The sequence below is a fragment of the Polistes canadensis genome, unplaced genomic scaffold, assembly GCF_001313835.1.
Source record: "Polistes canadensis isolate GaletaPanama2010 unplaced genomic scaffold, ASM131383v1 scaffold_3, whole genome shotgun sequence".
Classification (NCBI taxonomy): Eukaryota; Metazoa; Arthropoda; class Insecta; order Hymenoptera; family Vespidae; genus Polistes; species Polistes canadensis.
The window spans coordinates 2,047,259-2,068,596 of record NW_014569550.1 but is presented as its reverse complement, the minus strand read 5'-3'; the positions used below and the strand labels follow the sequence as shown (position 1 = coordinate 2,068,596).

General features: G+C 31.9%; 2 protein-coding genes across 10 annotated transcripts in view; one reads left to right on the top strand and one right to left on the bottom strand.

Moving 5' to 3' along the window:
* LOC106786015 (neo-calmodulin-like) overlaps nucleotides 1–21,338 on the top strand; it is a 94,032-nt gene that overhangs the window by 59,297 nt on the left and 13,397 nt on the right. For 4 of the 8 annotated variants that reach the window (XM_014746956.1, XM_014746974.1, XM_014747005.1 and 1 more), the window contains one exon: nucleotides 4,152–4,193. The exons of the other annotated variants lie outside the window; for them this stretch is intronic. In XM_014746956.1, coding sequence (XP_014602442.1) covers nucleotides 4,152–4,193 — 42 coding nt within the window. The remainder of the gene's footprint in view (nucleotides 1–4,151; nucleotides 4,194–21,338) is intronic. 8 annotated transcript variants of the gene reach the window in all.
* On the bottom strand, nucleotides 10,003–16,982 carry LOC106786042 (troponin C-like). 2 transcript variants are annotated; one of them, XM_014747044.1, is made up of 5 exons: nucleotides 16,078–16,982; nucleotides 15,325–15,343; nucleotides 14,049–14,192; nucleotides 12,091–12,339; nucleotides 10,003–10,398 (listed from the first exon to the last, which is right to left on the bottom strand). In XM_014747044.1, exons 1-5 carry the CDS (start codon nucleotides 16,078–16,080, stop codon nucleotides 10,370–10,372), a joined length of 444 nt encoding a protein of 147 aa, XP_014602530.1. In that variant the 5' UTR covers nucleotides 16,081–16,982; the 3' UTR covers nucleotides 10,003–10,369. The 2 variants fall into 2 exon arrangements, with proteins under 2 accessions (XP_014602530.1, XP_014602522.1); XM_014747036.1 differs by lacking the exon at nucleotides 10,003–10,398 and having other exon boundaries at nucleotides 11,634–12,339.

Genomic DNA, 21,338 nt, shown 5'->3' with positions numbered 1-21,338 from the left:
ATGTGCTTAAGAATTATTAGCGATTGCAAATATTAAAAATATTCATTTGTCAATGATTTTAAACACTTATTATCCGATTAATATTTAGAATTTCGTTCTCAATTATCGTATATAGTCTAGTTATCGAAATATAAACTAACACGAGACATAGGACTTTGGTAGAACCTAAATAAAACCGAAATCGCTGTGTATTTTCGAGTAGAGTTGTTTGTACGAGCTAACACGAAAAGCATCCAATTAGCGAATCTTTTCCGGCCGGCTAAAATTTTAATGATTCGTGAATTCAAGTGGTCTTATATACTCGAACTCTCGAGGCTGCGATTTGAAAAAAAGGGAGCCTTGCTCGAATTCTTCGAATGTTAATTTTTTTCTTTTCATTTTTATTTTTTTTTTTTTAAGCACTTTCTTCCAAACTACACGCGTGATACCACACTTTCTCGCTTTCTGCTTTACTTTTTATTTTTCTTGCACGAGGAAAACTCACTCACCAGCATGTTTATACAGTGCTTTCGATTCTTTAGTAATTTTAGAAGGAAAATCCCCTCCACTACCGATTTAACGAATAGATAATCGTAGAGGTACCGAAACGAAAAAGGTTACTTGAAAAGTACGAGAGTGCATTGACGAGAAATTTTCTTTTTTTACAACGACGCAGTATATAAGTATTATCGGAAATCAATATATAAGCAATAAACCTATTGATATATTTCTTTATATTTTTTGCGTTAATATTTCTTTCCCTCTTTTTTTCTCCTTGCTTCCTATTAGTTTTTGTGTTTNTCTCTCTCTCTCTCTCTCTCTCTCTCTCGACAACCGAACTCGTTCTCGAGTTCCGATTTACTTCCTTATCCCGAAGTTAAGTTAAACCACTTTATTTATTCTTTTTGTTATACTTTCTTCTTCTGTTCTTTCTTTCTCTCTCTCCCACTCTTTATCTCTATCTCTATCTTTCGTATTCTCTATTCTAGTAAATTGCAGAAAACTGTATGCGGTTTAATTAGACTCAGTCAAGTTTAGGGGCTAGATAAATAAATGAAGAAGAGATCAACGATCGTGAAGGAAGAATTTTAACGAGTTGATTTCACGTTCGGAAGGAATAACGATGTTCGCTTCGTTAATTTCGTTGATTGGTCACGGGCTTTCTCGAATTTTGTCACAATTTTACTCGAGAGTTATCTATTCGACTTCGTAAAAGGGAGAACCTTTGAAGTGTCTGAAAGTTTTTAAGAAGACACGACACGAGTTGAGGAAAAACGAACATCGTGATATGAAAGATGGCCCGGTTTAGTCGCCAGACTTTATGAAAAATGTCTCTAAAAAAGGGAAGAAGGATAAGTAACGCGAAAGATCTACGCCTGAGGAACTTTTTCAAAGTGCGGACCGTGTAATTACTGCGAACTACTTGAGGTTTTTGCCACGTACGATATTCCTATATTTTTTTTTTTGTACTTTCTTCTTCTGCTTCTTCTTCCTTTTTCTCTTTTTTTCATTTTACGAGTTCTACGAGTATTTATAAATATACGTTTATACGTTGTTTAATAACGTTTGTTAAAAATAAAGTTCGATATCTTTTCCACATATTTTCTATTAATTAGCCGTTTTAATTTATATTGACGGTATAGTCATTACGCGATTTTCTTTGAATACTTACTTCGTTTCACATTCGGTTCAACGATGATTGCTAAAATTATAGTCGATAGATAAAAGAAAATAATTATAAGAAGTTTATTAAGAGAGATATGTAAGTAAGTGGATATTTAACCTAACATATTTAAGAAACACACAAGCGTTATTAAGTAGTAAAGGTCATGCAATACTACAGGTTTCGTTCACTACCAGACGTATAATCTAATATAATATAGAAAGTAGAAGAAGTGTGGATATGCCATGCTTCTTTTTCTATTTATATATATATATATATATATATATAAACGAGATATTCTTTAGATGTAATAAATATAATTGCAGAATATTTCCAGTGCAATCTACCTTGAACAATAAAAGAATTATTTCAAAATATATATACTATCTATGTATACAACATGTATAGAATTTTCAGAAAGATTTCATTTGAAATTAGCTTACGAAAGTGACTCGAAATATCTCCCGAGAATTTCCATGAAATGAATTAAGCATTAAATTCATCTGGCAATTTTACTTGATACAACTTTTACGACTTCCGTTTGCTCGTTTTCGCTAATTTAGGATATCTAAGAATAATCTTTCTCATTTTCAAAAGAAACCTAATGAGAGAGCGAAAGAGAAAGAATTAGAAAGTATCTTATATTTCTTGATCTCTTTTTCAAATCCTTTTGACGTCATTTAACGAAAGTTTGTCAAATAAGAAGAAGAAGAAAAGAAGAAGAAGAAGAACATCTAATAGTAAGTAGCCTTGGGAACATACTTTCCCATCATTTCGTATATAATTCATTTATTTCTCACAACGTTTCGTGAAACGTCTTCTTATCATATAGTCTGAGTAATTAGACGATAAGTGGCGACTTCATGTTAAGATGAGCATCAAATGTATTCCCTTATACATAATTCTATTCATTTCAATCAGTCTCTTTTTATTTTCTTGTTCTTTTAATTCGCAAAATTTAAAGATTTCAACTTAACACAAGCATAATTCTTAATTGTTTCCTAATCGAAAGGATATAGATTTCACAATAGGTTTAAAATTTTTAAAGCACTCGTGTCTATATATTATGGTGTTTCATTATCATTACTTTTTTTAATTTAAGGAAAAAGAAACGAGTGATTATTATGAGATCCATGAATTGCATCGTCACGAAGCAAGTGCAAAGTCCTACAAAAAATGAATCACAAAAAATATAAGATATTATATAATAGATTGAGTGTGTTGCGATCAGTGATAATATAACGATTTTTCATTGAAGATACTATTTAATAATTTTGTATTTTAGGAACAACCTTTTAATAGCTGTTGAGGGTTTATTAAACGAATTTTTCTATGAAAATTCTTTACATCGTAACAATTCGTATTCATATAGCGCGTGAATGGAATAAATAAATTTCATTATGTTTAACTCATCGCCCAACTATCCTCTTCATTGGTTTAGAACGTGGAAAGCATTAAAATCATGTGAAATTGATTTAACAATGTGATCATATATGCCAATAGAATTTCAATTTTCCTACGTATATTTTAATATGATGCAGTAATGAAATATTTACGAAACTATTTCAGAATAATTTGGTTTTAACGAAATTATGGTAATCATTATACAAAAATAAAAATATACATTACAACTACCGAAATACAATAATACATGAAAATAAGTTTGCATTTAGTAATAAGTGCTTTATTTGTACAAATGTTATAAACGATGGACTTACATAACAAAACAATGTTAACACGAAAACTGACTCATAAAACTGTCCAACGCTGAGAGCTCTATGCGTATGTTGTGGTATATGTTCAATGTGCAGTGCTATATATGTGCCTATGTTTACGTGATACAATATACTTGGAATCTAACAAGTACCACGAGTTCGGTTTTCATGTTTGGTCTTGGCGATACGGAAAGCTTTTCCTGCTTGGGAACTCTACCTTGCCAAAAGTGAAAATATCTTTGAAATCACGTTAACGAATACATTTTTTTTTGTTTTGTTTATGCAATATTTCTCTAAAAAATCATTTTTATTATGAAAGTTTTTTATAGAGTCAAGACGAAACAATTGTTAAAAAAAAAACAATTTCATTTTCTATTAACGTGTACGTTCTCGATATGTGTAGGTATATATATATTATAATAGATAAAGAGTTAAATAATATGTATATTCTTATATATGTATAATACATATTTCTATATGTTACATATTATTTAACTCATTATTTTTTTATACAGATTGCTAAATAGTAAACCCCGTGCATAATCGCCCTACGTTCTCTATTCATAATTCCTTCTTTAACTATACATACTATTACGTATTTGTGTTATTTGTATCTATCTACTCATTTAGTATTCTACCTATCTATCTATCTATCTATCTACCCATTCGTCTATCTATCTACTTACCTAACTATCTATCTATCTACACTATGTATCTATACTATATGTCTATTTGTACTTTTCCAACTGCAGTGTTGTGGTGATTGGTGACCTGTACTGTACTTGTGTTTGCAGGCCCGCAGCGCCAGTACAAGTAGCTTTAGAAGCCTGAGCCAGGTACATACTAAAATGACATAATCCACATATAGCTAAAATCTTAGAACTAGCTATTTAGCTGAAACATAGCTAGACTTTTAGATAATAGACAGTCTTATCGTAGAGCAGTAGAACACAAGCATAAACAATTATAAACATGTATACATATACTATATTATACATTAACATATGTTATATTTAATACATGCATACAGTTGATTTAGAAAGTTCAACATTACAGATTTTTGCAACACTAATATACGTTATACACAGTAGGATTGTGATAATAAGGAATAATCATAGTATTCTACAGTATTGTCGATCACGATTAAAATGACAATATAAAATTTTTGTATTTTCTTCCAAAAAATGCTGCGATCTCGTAATACACGGTCACGTACATGGTACATATGCATGCTGATGACTTCTACTTGCGTAAATCTACATACATTTAGGTATATATATATATATATATATATAAATAGAAAAAGAAGCATGGCATATCCACACTTCTTCTACTTTCTATATTATATTAGATTATACGTCTGGTAGTGAACGAAACCTGTAGTATTGCATGACCTTTACTACTTAATAACGCTTGTGTGTTTCTTAAATATGTTAGGTTAAATATCCACTTACTTACATATCTCTCTTAATAAACTTCTTATAATTATTTTCTTTTATCTATCGACTATAATTTTAGCAATCATCGTTGAACCGAATGTGAAACGAAGTAAGTATTCAAAGAAAATCGCGTAATGACTATACCGTCAATATAAATTAAAACGGCTAATTAATAGAAAATATGTGGAAAAGATATCGAACTTTATTTTTAACAAACGTTATTAAACAACGTATAAACGTATATTTATAAATACTCGTAGAACTCGTAAAATGAAAAAAAGAGAAAAAGGAAGAAGAAGCAGAAGAAGAAAGTACAAAAAAAAAAATATAGGAATATCGTACGTGGCAAAAACCTCAAGTAGTTCGCAGTAATTACACGGTCCGCACTTTGAAAAAGTTCCTCAGGCGTAGATCTTTCGCGTTACTTATCCTTCTTCCCTTTTTTAGAGACATTTTTCATAAAGTCTGGCGACTAAACCGGGCCATCTTTCATATCACGATGTTCGTTTTTCCTCAACTCGTGTCGTGTCTTCTTAAAAACTTTCAGACACTTCAAAGGTTCTCCCTTTTACGAAGTCGAATAGATAACTCTCGAGTAAAATTGTGACAAAATTCGAGAAAGCCCGTGACCAATCAACGAAATTAACGAAGCGAACATCGTTATTCCTTCCGAACGTGAAATCAACTCGTTAAAATTCTTCCTTCACGATCGTTGATCTCTTCTTCATTTATTTATCTAGCCCCTAAACTTGACTGAGTCTAATTAAACCGCATACAGTTTTCTGCAATTTACTAGAATAGAGAATACGAAAGATAGAGATAGAGATAAAGAGTGGGAGAGAGAGAAAGAAAGAACAGAAGAAGAAAGTATAACAAAAAGAATAAATAAAGTGGTTTAACTTAACTTCGGGATAAGGAAGTAAATCGGAACTCGAGAACGAGTTCGGTTGTCGAGAGAGAGAGAGAGAGAGAGAGAGAGAAAGAGAGCTTGTTAACGAAAAAACGTAAGATAAAGTTTCTGTCGAGGGTTGTGCAATCGGAAGGTCTCCTTACATTCGGAACGGGTCCAGTTTTCGCACCATAAAGTAGTACTTGAGTAATAGTACTTTGCAAATAAAAGGATAGAAAGACGCGCGTCGGAAACGATCGCGTTTGACTCGTTTAAAGTACTCTTCTGACGAGTACAAGTCCTGGAGATACAAAAACGATATAAGAGAGAAGAACGAGCGTCAAAGAAATAAAGAAAGAGAGAGAGAGAGAGAGAGTGTGGAAGAAAGAAAGAGACACGGCTGTGAGTGACTTCTTTCACTCGAAACCGTCCGATGGACCACCATCAAAAGGGTGTGAAGTAAAAAAAGGGCAAGCGAAATTCATTCGTTTCGGAGCTTCGGCCGAAGAACGGGAACGCGATCGATGCCCCGGTGCTACACCTCAGACAGCAGTGGTTCTCAAAATGTGCTTGAAAAAATCTTGAAAATATATCTACTGATTATTTCAGAAAAGTTCAACGAGTTCGTTTAAATAATATCTATCAATGTGTTATATTGTTAATATTATTAATATTTGATAGATATAATTAAGATAAAAAACAAATTCGTCACACAAGATCAACAATAATTCGTAATTATTTGGATATATAAATTAATAACAATTTGAGAACCGTTCTCTTAGACAACCTTTTTCCACTTTTTAAAGCCAACCGTTACCGCCATCAACGATCGAGTCCCATTTCTTCAATTATTAATCCAGTACAGCTGTTTCCAGGGCATGCCCCACAGGTGCACTGACACGTTCCAAGGGCAGTCTCTTCGATTGCCGATTACCAACCTTCTTTATATTTCTTTTCAAGTTTTTTTCATTTAAAGAGGGAGACAGAAAGAAAGAGAAAGAGAAAGAGTGAGGAATGTATCGATTAATCAATCGATTGCTCGATGTTTTTATTAGTAAGTCTTAATAATCATTTTGTTAAATAATCAATCAAGAAAGTAGATAAGGATAAATGTATATATATATATATGTATTATAGGATAGTTAGTTCAGTGTATATTCTATTAACGAATCAACAAGTATTACTCGAATATTAGCTAGCAATATTTCATAATGTATAGTTTTCGTTGTGTGATTTTAGTATTTATATTGTAAAAACTATCGGCGTTAACCTATATACAAGAATAAGAAAGGAAGACTTACTCTTTTGTGAAAAGTTGTTATCGGCTAGAAGAATGTACATATTTGTCGCAGAAGTACCATAAAAGGAAAATTTCACGTCGCGATTCTGAATAATGCGATAGATAAAAGCGACGTTGGCATATGACGTGTGGGTTTATCTAGTGTGGCGAGAAAACTTGCCTTAGTGTACAACGATGATATGTGGAACATTTAGGAATCGGGTCAAAACCATAATCGTCGTTCCTACGAATAAACTAAATAATATGTCCGCCGATACGCGTTATGTTCTATCCTATTTTTTTTATTATTTCATTAAATACAAAATATTTTAAATGAAAAGAGGGAAAGGGAGGAGGGGGAGAGATTCTACTACGTTAAATCGTTAAAAGGGCCATCCGTTCGTTTCACGTTTATCGATCTGGTCGATGAACATGTCTAATGTTCGAGACTGGTGTCATTAATTTTCGTGTGTCATACGGTCCCCGGTGTCATCGCAGAAGGAAAACTTCGTGAACTTTATCGATGTCATTTGCATCGTTGTTAATTATTCTTAACGCAATTAACTTCATTTTGATCGATGTACATGTAATATCATAAAAGTAAATGTTCCGAGATCGCGTTTATAATATTATCACGTAAAATAATATATTACGTGAGAAAAGAAGATTTATTTTTAATAAAAAAACAAAAGAAATAAAACAAAATGAAAATATCTACGCTCTTCGTGTTTTTATCATTTTTCATTGTTCGACTATTATTTATCAAAATTGTCCATGTTGACAGAAGAAGTAATGACTGAAAGAGAAAATTTTTCAATATTGTACGATAAAATACATATCTATCGTAAAAATCGATGATCGTATATAATAGTGTTTATATAGTACTCGATTATCATGCATTTTTCAAATAAGAAAACGCGTGGGTCCTTCCTGTTTCTGTCGTTCGAGTGTAGCTTTTCAAGGGCGGGTTGCAGTCGGCCCCAATTATTGATCCTTAAGAACCGACTACCGGGTCTCCCTCGCAAACACTCAGACAAAATTTGAGTGGGTCATAGGAGGGGCGAGCTACGAAGGATTCCCGTTTCTAGAAACTTCCCGGGGTTTCTGAATCTTTCTTTCTTTCTTTCTCTCCTCCTCCTCCTCCTCCTCTCTCTCTCTCCCTCTTTCTTTCTTTCTTTCCCTTTCTAACTCATATACAGAAAAAGAAAAGTAGTTCATTCGGGAAGCGAGACGAGTTCGTGCATCGAGAAAGAAAAAATTCGATGAAAATAACATAACTACTACGAAAAAAAGTTCTACTTCACTTCTTTTTTTTTTTTTCTTGACGTCATTTCTGCCTGAAAACAAAGACAAATGGGAAAATAAGAAAGGAAAAGGAAACAATTAAAGAGTAATACAAAGAATCATTAGAGAAAGATACATGTGTGTTATCGTTCGCGATGATACGTTTAACTTATTAAACATGACCTTGATAGGCTCGTTCAGATTTATGGGTCTCAGAATCGTAGCGAGACCTTCGGTGTTGTATCCGAGGGTTGAAAAGATGTCTAATCGGCCACAGAAGCCACGCTACGGACAGCCTATTCCTCTTTCCCCTTTAGCTATTCTCTCTAACGCGGAAACAAATATCTCACGTGGAGAGTCTCCCTCGAAATTGCTTCACCCTATTACGTAAGCGACCATGTATGCCCTCCTACCACTTCCATGTTCGTAGTAGTTAGATATCGGAGATGTTTAGGGTACCATGTTATTGCAAACGATCCTTTAACGTTTCTAAGCTTTAGGAGAAAGAAATTAAACTATACTCCCCACCACCTTCTCAAATGTTATCGATTTTCTTGACCTTTTTGTTTAGGTTTCTCTTATTTTTTGTGCACGAACTTATATATATATATATGTTGCCATGTAAGATCGAAATTGAAAAATGTCAAGATTCACATAGTCGTTTAGTATATGTCCGAAATATTAATGTATAAGAATAAACTCAATATTCGTTCTATCACCGTATACGTATTTGTATGTGTTGACATTTCACCATTTTGAATCTTGACATTCTCCAATTTCGGTCTTTCACGGTAACATATATATATATATATATATATATATTGCAAATGCAATAAATATATTAAAGGATAATATAAAGGAGCATTTAATAAAATAAAATTCATTTGACGCGTAGTTTTTCTCGCTCTGAAATCTAATTGTTTATCCGTTTGAATGTAATGAAACAATCCGAGAGATATAATAGCATCAAATTGATTGCAATCAAAATTTTAGTTTTATCTAATAACCTAAATGATAATATTCCTTAGCGTTTACGAATTAGTCTATGTAAATTTAACTATGAATTACGAACTTTAACGTAGTAGTCTATTGAAAGTGGAAGTTTCTAAAATCAAAACTATCCGTGTATAACAAAACAAAATGAAACTGTCCAAGTAATTTTATAAATAGAAAACCACTGATGAGTATTCTTTTGGTCATCCCGCAAACTAAATCTCATCTTTCCAACGTCAACAATACTTAATAATAATGTAATAACAAATCATGAAATTTAGGAATGTCATATTTTGTTTTATTCCTTTTTTAAATCTTTTTTTTCTAATTAATACGATAGTAAAGAGGCTCCAAAATGATAAGAGCAAGAGGAAACTAGCGAGTATGGTTATCGATTCATTAAGCATGTGGATGACTAATGTTCACTATCGGTATGCTCCATAACTTACAACGATGCCACGTTGCTCTGTTACGACTTGCTTTATCATCGACAATGATTAACATGGTCCCATTAATTAATGTTGTAGCAAACGGATATTAAATGGCCGTGTTATGTGCGAACGTAGCACTAGTCGATGAATAAAACAACGAGATCTTTTCATTGAAAGTATTTGCAATATATATCGTCGATATAAAATAATATTTTTATATTTAAACTTTATACTCTTTAACGTTAAGCATTAATAAATGCGTTAGAAACGCATATCCTTCGTTAATTATAAACAAAAGATTTAATTTATTGAAGAGAAAGAGATAAAAAGAGAGAGCTTTCTATTTCGATTCGTTCGAATGCGTTCACTACATTTTATTTTTTCGTTTTTCTTGTTTTTTCATAAAATACTATCGTACATTATTATTGCATCTATGCGAGGATACGGTCCTACGCTTAAGCATGCATACACACACACGCACACACATACATATATATTATTTAAATGCATCCTAAAATTAATTTAACAATAATCGTATAGAGGTCGATACGGAAGCGCCAAATTTTAAGTGCAATAAATAAATAACATATTGAAATATAGGCAATATTGATTTGCGTTTGTTAAAAAAAGGCACAGCTTTAATAATTTCATTTAAAATATAATCCTTCGAGAGAGAGATCTTCTTTCCTTGCTCGTCTCAATCGCCAGTCATCATCTCCATAAATTCTGTAAAAAAAAAAAAAGAAAAGAAATCGAATCAAATTTATTATTTAATACGTATAATGTAAAATTTTGTTTTCTAGATAAATGATTTCTATGTATGATAATAATATCTCTGTTACTACTTTCGATTTATCGAGGACCACCGAGTCTAATATCATTTTACATCCATTACTACTTCGCAATATCTTTACTTCGTTTACGATCGTCAATAGATACTATGGTCAATAATTTTTCATCATTATATCGCTTCGCAACATTCGAATCGATCACGAATAACCCTTTATTATTCTTCTTCGTAACGTGTCCAATCATAAATGGTCTATTACTACTCGTTATTCTCTCGGATTGTAAATTATTAATGATTACGTTCTGCTCCAGATACGTAAAACACAACCGACTATAAAGAAGAATCCGTCTTATTGTTTATTTTTTCAATAAAAGGTCAATTAAATATTTTGATTGCATTCATTGCTAGAGTGTAATAGAAATGCTTAGAAATCGTATTTACGCATAATTATTTTATTTTTATTATGGTAATACGAAATTTTCTTAACATATGTTACGAGCGAGGAAAAATTGAACGTGTTTTAAGTCGACTATCAAATTTGTTGGAAATCTCTGAACATATAATTTTCTATAGACAAATATTCTTGAATATCTAAATCTTGAAAATTCAAAGTTGCATCTTTCCGAAATATAAAAGAATTTCGCGTGACCAAACTTTAGAAGAGAAATGGAAGGAAAGTTAAAAAGCGAATAACGTTCAATCGATTTCGAGTAAATCGAGCATATTTCCGTTTCTATAACTTTTAACGAGACTTCCGTCATTTATTGATTTTCTTTTATGAGCTTCGTTATACGCAAAAGACATTTTTATTTCTTTTCTTTTTTTTTTTTATCTAATTAACATACGCGCGTACACACGAACACGCATTTTTATTTTCTTATCATTTCATATTAACATAATAGAAGTAAATAATTGGAAATGGAATTGCAGTTATGCATCGAGATTTGAATTCTATAATTTTATACTGATACAAACTTCAAGAAAATGCTTTGATGTTTTCATATGATAATTAAAATTTAAAAAAAGAACTCGTTTCTTTCATAAACATGCTCTATCATGTGTTTTTATATAATTTTAATAGAAGATAAACTTATCGTTTTTCTTTTGATATACTTTTTAACACAATAATAGGGTGTAGAAATCTTTTGCTAGTAGATCTCATGTTTAAAAATGTTCATTTATGCATATATATATTTTTGCAAATTCACAAGTTGTTAACAGTCTAATTTGAAACGTCCGTTGTAGCTACTTAGAAATTCACGCGTATAATATGGAAAACGTGGTAAACGAGGAATATTCGTACAAAGCCAAGCGTGAATAAAGGTTGAAGTGTAGGTAGTAGTAGTTCCTTTCATTCGCGCAAAGCTTTAGGATAGAGATATTATGCGTAATTAAAATTTTAGCTTTTACACCTGATGTAGTAGTAGAATACATATATAGACGGTATATCTATGTGTTCTTTATGGTACGAGTGGTCTTCTCGTTATTAACGTTAAATTTGTGGTAGCTTTTAATTTTAATGAAATAAAATATTGCTTGGTCATTACTCTAATACTACTACAGTCTATGTTCTATCTTATTGCTATGATGATATAAAATAAGATAAATTGAAACAGCTAGAAACTCACCGTCAAAGTCTACGGTACCGGAACCGTCGGTATCGATTTCAGCGATCATGCCGTCCATTTGATCAGGCGTTATTTGATCGTCTAACGCTGCCAAGATTTCACGAAGCGAACTGGTTGGTATATAACCGTTACCCTCTTTATCGTATAAACGGAAAGCTTCTTTGAGTTCTTTTTGAAGGGCCTCGTCGTCTTCTTCTTGAAAATGCGTTGCCACCCGGTAGAACGAATCAAAATTCAATTTACCGCTTCCTACAAAAGAAAAAGAAAAAAAAACACACGATTCAGTTTTTAATTAATTCAATTACTTGTTTATCTCGTACAAAAATAATATTATTAATAAACGTATCTTAAAAGGGAAATTCAGAACATTTGTTTTAATCTCATTGAACGTTTCGTCCTATTATTAGGACTTCTTCAGCAACTGAAATTTTGTTTAATTAATATTTCAAATCAGTTAGTCAAGATTGAATCGTATTGTTTTCATATATTAATACATCAATTTAATTGAATAAATACATTAGATTATATCCTTCTCGAACACAATTATGTATAAAGATAGAATCGCGTTCAAGATGAAATCATTATACATGTTCATACGGTAAACAATACATGTGTAATACATAGAAAGCGACGGTGAACGGATAGTAATGGCACTATCTGCATGATAATACTCCCTATATACACCTGGAAAGGATAAAGGACGCAGGAGTTGCACCAGCATTGTCTCGATTTCGAGGAAATTCAGAGTACCGAATCTAATTTAAGGGCCGATTTAGAAGCTGAGCCATGCTACAATGGCTAAGCACCTGTGAGTCTCGTTCGTAAGCGACATCGAACTCCGATAAAGCCGTTCCATTGTTTGTTACAAAAAAAGAAAAGAAAGAAAAGAAAAGAAAAAAAAAAAAAGGAAAAAAAGGAAGACTATAGAAAAAAGAAAGGAATTTTGATGGCGATTCGCTACAGTTTAAATCCGTAGAATTTTGTATACGATACTCTTCTCGACGTAACATTTTCGATTGTAACAAAATAAATCGATCACTAACACGAGCAACTATCGATAAACGAAGAAAGAATTTAATCTGATTTGACATACCTACAATTTCTAACTATGCAAAATAAATTGAAAGCTTTCAATTTCGTTATTTTTGTTGGAACCCTTTATTTTTATTTTTATTTTATTGTTGGTATTTGTTATTTTATGTTACCATGGAAGATCGAAATTGAAAAATGTCAAGATTCACATGGTTGCTTGTCAACACCTATCAAATTTGTCAGTGAAAGACCGAATATTTGGATTTATTCTTATAGATTAATATTTCGAATATACACCGTATACATATTATATACATTAACGAAAAGTTTTGATCTTTCTCGAATTTATAATATTTCCTTACTTTTTCATTAAAATAATATCGTCATAGGGTAAATGCGAGTGATATTGTATTATATTTATCACAAAACTAGATCGGTCAGTTCTGTAACTTTGTTCGCTATAAGTACAAAGAGAAATAGATAGAGAGAGAGAGAGAGAGTGAGAAAAAGAGAGATAGAGAACAAAACGCTAATCCCTTTCAAAGTGTTACTCGAACGTTCCACAACGATACAATCTTAATTAATATCTTACAGTACGATATAAATTACGTCAAAGTTCGAGCGACTTTTCTAGTTCGTAACGAGTTTCTCGTTTGTTAATAATTTCCCCTGTTCGATCGCAATGTCCTACTCTATTTTTACAACTTCTTTTACTTCTTCCTTTTCTTCTTTTTTTTTTCCCGCAAACCGAAGGGGGAATTTTCTTCTCTTACGTCGAATACAAGTATCATCGTATGAATTTTAAAAAGTAAATCAACAATTTTACATTATTCGATGTTTTATTAGTACTTTTTTGTTGTTGATCGAAGGAGCGAAATGATTTTCAAAATATCAGAAAAATATCAATGGAAAATGTGAATACTTACCGTCTTCGTCTTCCTGTTTCAGTAATACTTCGAGTTCATGGTCGTCAAAAGTGTGTCCTAGAGTATTTAAGATAGTCCTGACCTTTTCCTTTTCGATTCTGCCGGATTTAGTGGAATCAAACATAGAGAAAGCTCTCCTGAGCACTGCGAAAGTAATCAAAATCGAATTCTTTGAAAAAGGAATAAAAAAAAAAAAAACCAAAAATAAAAGAAAAATTCAATAAAAATAAGAAACGTTTCCAAATATTACGATTATTTTTAATTCTATTTCTCAGCAAGGTAAACTAAGTTAATTCCAATTATAACGTAAACGTCATTGCCGTTTTTACAATTTGTTTATACATATATAGGTTATGCCAGGAACGTGCGTATCGAAATAACGCGGCAGAGTCAATCAACAGTTTATTTTTCATTGGCAACCATCTTCGACATAGCTAACTTCTTCCTTTTCAACTCATCTGTCGGTTTATCGTTAAGCTTTTATGTGAATACTTTTTCAAAAAAGCTTAATTTTACTCGAAATATTATTTATATATGCATATACAATATGTATAATATATATCACAAAATTTTAGAGAATCTAATATTGGTTTCTTTTTTTCTTTTCTAAAACAACGATACATAATAATATAATTAATTTATTTTATTTTAATATTTGTGAACTATATATATTTTAACAACAACAACAAGAAATCAAGTGAATTGATGATAACTTATTTATAATAGTATCGTGAATTTATAACTTTTACTAATTTAAATCTATATGTTTAAAAATATATTTTGACGAAATCCAGAGGAACGTTTCCATATGGCGGATGTAACACATCCGGAAACGCTCGCATGTCGCAATGACAAATTTTAATGAAACAGTGAGTCGTTGTAAGATGATTGGTCATTTAAAAACACGGCAATTCCGTATTTCGTAACATAAAACGAATGATTTATATATCTCTATTTTGCTACCTTATTCCGATCTATAGATGGTACGTACTTGTGACGTAAAAACGATAGATATATTAGATAGTATGCACGTGCTTTAACTTTCCTTTTTCTTCTCTTCTTCAATCATAACTAATAATCCTTTCAGAATTTTCGCGAAAATGTTTTTCGATTGTCGTTAATCAAATCGTATTACCTTACCTATATTTCTTTTTTCTTTCTCTCTCTTTTGCGTGCATAATTACGTGAATTTTAGACAATTGTTCAATAATTAGATAATTCGTGAAAACATACTTGATTAAGAAATTTTCCAACATAACACACGACTATCACTTACTTTGTACTTGTTCCTCGTCCTGAAACAAATCAAACGAATGACGACGTTTTAATGACGATAATTAGAATTAATAATGATAACAAAAGATTATATAATACATAAAGAAAGAAATTGAAAAAGTAATCACGCAAACGAATCACTAAAGTATCGAACGAAAACCTTTCAAAAATTCTTTCGTGTTAACGAGATGACAAATTTTGTCAATTCCACTCGCGTTCTTTAAAGTCCGAGAATACATATACGTATATATATATATATATATATATCGTTAGAATCATATGAGAATTTCTTTTTATCCATTTGAAACACCCTGCGACTATTTGGGACGCTGCTCGAGAANATATATATGGTTTATTATCAAAAATACTGGGCTGTACGATTTGTTCGAACGAATTCACTATCGATCGTGTTATCCTAATCGTATTATAGATCGATGCATATGTGTATGTATAATAATAACCAAAAAAAAAGAAAAAAACAAAAAAAAATAGAATAACATAAATTCCCTTTTGGCCGAAGAAAAATGGAAAAGGTTTGTAAAAATGATGATGAGAGGTATCCCGTCAATAGGTCGTCGGAACTTTGCCAAAAAACGATACTCCTTGCTTTTATATTTTTCTTATTTTTTTTTTTTCCTCTTAACACCCCCCCACCCCCTCCCCACCTCTCTCTTTCTTTTTCTTTTCTTTTTGTTTTTCATTCAATCCTTATATGCACAACAACAACGCACGAGAAACCACCATAGGAACCAACCATTTTGTCGAGTTTGTTCTTCCCTATTTTTTTCTTGATCCTCCTTCAGTTTCTTCTTTTTTATTCGTCAGGATCCAGGAAAGGAAGACAAAGTTTCGGAAACCTTTTCGTTTCTTTCTTTTTTTTTCCTTTCTTCTTATTATTATCTTGTTATCTATTCTTCTTATCCTGTTGTTGTTGTTGTTCTTCTTTTTCTTTTTCTTCACTTCAATTCCTGGCCACTTCTCGCCGTTCGTTCCAACACTAAACGTTCAAGCTGTGCCGAATATCTTTTATAAGCTCCGACGTGGAAAGAGTAAACTCAGAAATCTACTCCCCCATACCTCCCCCAGAACGAACGAACGAACAAGTTCTCTTCGTTCGTTTTCTCTTGACGCCACTCTTCTCTTCTCTTCTCTTCTCCGCTGCTATAATGCTACAGTTCATCCTGAAATTGTTCAACCAATCGGAAGGGGTCACGAATTCGACGTTATTTTCTCAGAGGCACTCGTTCGGTCTATTCTCTTCGGTAAGAAGAGGTAATAGAAAAAGAATAAAAAAAAAAAGAAAAAAAAAAAAAGAAAAAGGAATCTTACGATAAGTTCATTCCGTGCTCTCTTAAAGGGATATCTCTTTTGAATTGCTAATATTTCTTCTATCTTACTTCGAAAGGTTTGTTCTTTTTTTTTTTTTTGAATAGATCTTCGAAATTCTATCAAATAAAAGTATATGTATGTTCTTTACTCGTAAGTATTCTTTTTTTGTCCTTTTCTTTTTTTTCGTTAAATATTTCCCTAAGGATTCAGCAGAGAATAAAAATGCGTTGGAAAACGATGAAAGTATTTCATGTTAAAAAGCAAGCTCGTAGAAGTCGGTCGTGACTGTGTAAAGGGAAACAGAGAAAGAAAGAGAGAGAGAGAGAGAGAGAAAATATGAGAAGGAAAGAAGTGGGGACTTGTGCTATTTCAAAACATTCCAGGCTATGATACTGCTGCTTTCCATTGGTCTACCACGTCCCTCGATGAAACGTATCGACGATTCTTTTTTATCGGTTAGCAAGAAATTTAATATCCTCCAAATTCTTTCTAATCTTACGTTAAATAACTCGCAAATGTTTTTTATTAGTAAAAATCATCGATAAATAATTGACTTTTGTTACACACTTATTATGTAAACCATATGTAATATGTATATATCCATCACGAAAAATATTTATTTTCTTCGAAGATTTTTATTTTTAATCATATTAATGAACGTACGTTCATTTTATATACGATAACATAAATTAAGATTGATATCCAAGAAAATTGTTAGATCGAATTATATGGAATTGAAATTATATCTTTGGTGTATACGTGCCAAGAAATACGTACCGTTTTTAATTTTTCAAGATAAAGGAAGCAAGAATTTCTTCGTTAGTTGCTCGATGATATCTTCAACAAATTTGGCAACGTATAGGTGTAAACTGAATCAAAGATTTACATTAATTATTTACCAATCGATATCGTAGATTCTCTTGATTCGGTTTCTAGAAAAAAAAGAATACCTAAACTCGACTAATGAATTAAAAAAGAAAATAAAAAAGAAAAGGAAGAGAGATAGGGGGAAAAAAAATTGTATTAACATGATATAAACGTGTTTCGAGTTAACTATTAACCTCTAATTAAACAACTCGTTACGATAAATCTCAACGTTGAAACTTTCCACGGAACTGCCCAGAATTTTCCACGTGTACAACTAATGAGATGTATATTCTAGGTAGTATGTACGTGTTCGCGCGAGATCGTATGAGAGAACAAGGTCGGCAAATTAGTAAAGCCCATGTCGTGTTTTCTTTTTTTTTACCTTCCACTTTTTTGATTTCTAATCCGATACGAAAAAACAGCAACAAGCCGTCCAAACTATCAGTTGCAATCACTTAACACGAACAACTCATAATTAAACATAATTTACTATTTGGTAATGTAATTTCTTTAATTAACTTCAACGTTATCTGAAAAATGGTCATTCACAAAAGAAAAAATTGCGTATAACGTATTTATTCGAATTAATTAAAATTTAATGCAGAGTAAAAAAAGAAACTTCGTTAAAATTTCATTCGATTGGCTTACGTATGCATATTAACAAAAATGAATTATTCTCATGTAATTTATAATCTTGTCGTTATCGTTTAAATTCATATAACAAAGTATAATCAACGAAAAGAATTGCTAATAAATATTAATTCCTGGTTGCTTATCTCGTCTAACAAATTCAAACAAATCGAATCGAATCGATTCGCTAGTCTTATTAATCACATTTACCGAAAAGGCAAGATTTTGTTTCCTCACGGGGTACGCAGTGTATGGCGGTGTCTTACCCAAGAACGTGGCAGACGGTAAGAGCTATAATTATCTTCACGGATCTACCCACGCGAGACATACCATATCTCTCTCTCTCTCTCTCTCTCTCTCTCTCTCTCTCTCTCTCTCTCTCTCTCTCTCCCTCTTTTTGTTTTTTTCTTTTTCGTTTTTTAAATTTCCCTGTCTCTTCCTAGCTCATTCCTAAGTTATTATTTAAATAAACCTTGGATATTTTTCAAGCATGCTATATTTATCACGAATTCCATCATAAATCGTTATTGATCAAAATAATACGATTAACTTTTCCATTTTCCTCATCCTTTCTTCGCGTTCGTTTTCCCAACACGCAAATTCTTATATTAAAATCTCATCTGTTTATTCTACAGATACAACGTTAGAAATTCTTCTGTTACTTATCATTACTGTCTGAAAAGAAAAGAAAAGAAAAGAAAAGAAAAGAAAAAAGAAGTAAAATTAAAATTAGAACTAAAGTATTTCGAGATAAAGGTGTGCTGCCTACACGTTTCCAGTTCTTTCCAACGATATCGTACCGTCATCTCCTTCATTCATGACTTTTCATCGAATCGATGGAGAAGGAGTTTGTTAAAACAAATTCCAATTTACTCTACGTCCGCATTCTCCTCGTCGTATATTCAAACCTACGAATCTGCATGGTTTTCGGATATTCGCTTATCCTACGAACCTCTAACTAAGAGTCGTTTTAGTTACAGGACGAAGGAAGTAGTTTCCAGGTCTTTCATCGTTCAAGCTTGCTTTCTAGATAACAACGATGGTAGAAAAGGGAAACGATTTTGTAAAACCCATCTCTATTTCCGCACATTTCCATCTTCTTCTACTACTTCTTCCTGTTCCTTTCGTTACTTCAAATCTTCGTATTCAATCAAACCAAAGTTTCGAAATTGAAATCGCATCGTTGAACTATTCACCAATGGGGGGGTCTCGAAACGATTTTATTCGTTTAATTGATACATCTCTCTCTCTTTCTCTCTCTCTCTCTCTCTCTCTCTTGTTGCTTTTTTTTATATTTATTTTATTTCTCCGTTCTTTTGATATTTTCGTTTCGAATTTCTTTTTACATCGAAACGTAGTTAAGCAAAATAAAGTAATAAAAAAAAAAAAAAAGAAACTTTAGCAGAGGACGACGGTATGGAATCGAATAATAACAAAACGTTATTAGTGGAATGGGATAGAAATAAAGGGGAAGAACGTTGAAGGTGAAACATCAAAGCGAGTTAAACCGTAAATTATTTCTTAGCATCATTAACCTGTATACTGAGAAACAATGATGAGTCCCAGGGCGAACTCGCGAAACATCATCTTTCCTACGACAATCGGTCTTTCTGGTTCGCCTAATTAACCTCTCTTTCTTCTCTTTTCACTTTTAAAACCGCAAGCATTTGCGAATTTCACGACATTTTCGTCTCACTAAAGCGAACAAATTCTTGTTTTTATCCATTCATATATATGTTATAGGGAAAGTGAGCTTTTCCTAGGCATTGTACATAATACTTTGGTATCCTATAGAATATCAGATTACTTTTTAAGTAATGTTGAGAAAAATACATTATCGGGCAACAGGCACACACACTCATACATACACATACAACACACACCCAAAAGTGAACATGTAGAGGGTTTTTGAAACTATGCGTGTCATTCTACTATGCGCACCTCTATAAACTGAAATTTAATGCAGGTGTATGCCGCTATGATAAGTAACAAAAGATATGGATAACAATTCTTTTGTTTTCTATATTGACAAAAACGGTTTTGTATTGTGTACAATGCCTGTATTTCCCACTTTCCCTATAACATATATATATATTATATATATATATATGTATACATACATATGTACATAGATTCCTGTCTTCCGTGAATTTTCATGCTTCCCGAATTTTTATTCGGTTTGCAGAGAGCATTTTTTTTCCTGTAAACGTGCTCACGTTTTACGCTGAAAATATGAACGAGAAAAAAAAAGAGAACTCGTTGAGAAGCTTTTTCACGTTTCCGTTGGTGCAATACTATAAGAGAATAAGAAAGACTATGTTTTTCATGCTACGGAAATGACGAGGTCAAAGGAAACGCATTTCACTTTCGAATTCGATTTTTTTCGTTTGTACTCGTAAGCTTTTTCTTAAATTTTTTTTATCTATTTATTTTTTTTCTTTTCTTTTCTATCATAAGCATCCAAGTATTTATTTATTTTTCATTTCGTTAATGCGTTTTTAGTTCGTAAACACGATCGTTCAATATATTTCCACAACGTTAAAGCTTCTATAGTCTCCTTTCCTATAAATGGTTACACGCTTAATATCGATTCTCTAACCTTTCACTAAATCGAATTTATGAGTAGTGCGCGCGTGTAAAGCGTGTATATAAAAAGATTTTACAAGGGTCAAGTATTATTCGAATAATTTTTTTTCTAAGCAAACGAATATCAGCAAGAACAAAAAGGAAAAGAATAAAAAAAAAAAAAAAAAATAAAAGAAACAAAAAGCCCGTTCAAATTTAAACGATAAAACAAATAATTCATTAGTTGTGAGAAATAAAATCGTTATTATTATTATTATTTCTCTGGTAATAATATTTTTTCGCTTAATGTTAGTTTCGCGACGAATATTCTGAATTCATATATTTTTTTTTTCTTTTTTAAGAGAGAATAAGGGAAAAAACCAATACAAGCCGGATAATTTCAATCTGCTGACCGTATCGATACATCCGTTATAACGTAAAATGGTATAGGAAATTCATCTATTCGAAGGCGGAATAGCTTTCCTATACATTTTCTTCGATAGCACTATGATGAGTTTATTGAAAATATTGAGCGTCCTTATTCTTGTTCGAATATAGTCGGTTTTTGCGATAGACCACGAAAAGAACTTGAATTTAACATTGTAAAGGAAAAAATTCATTATA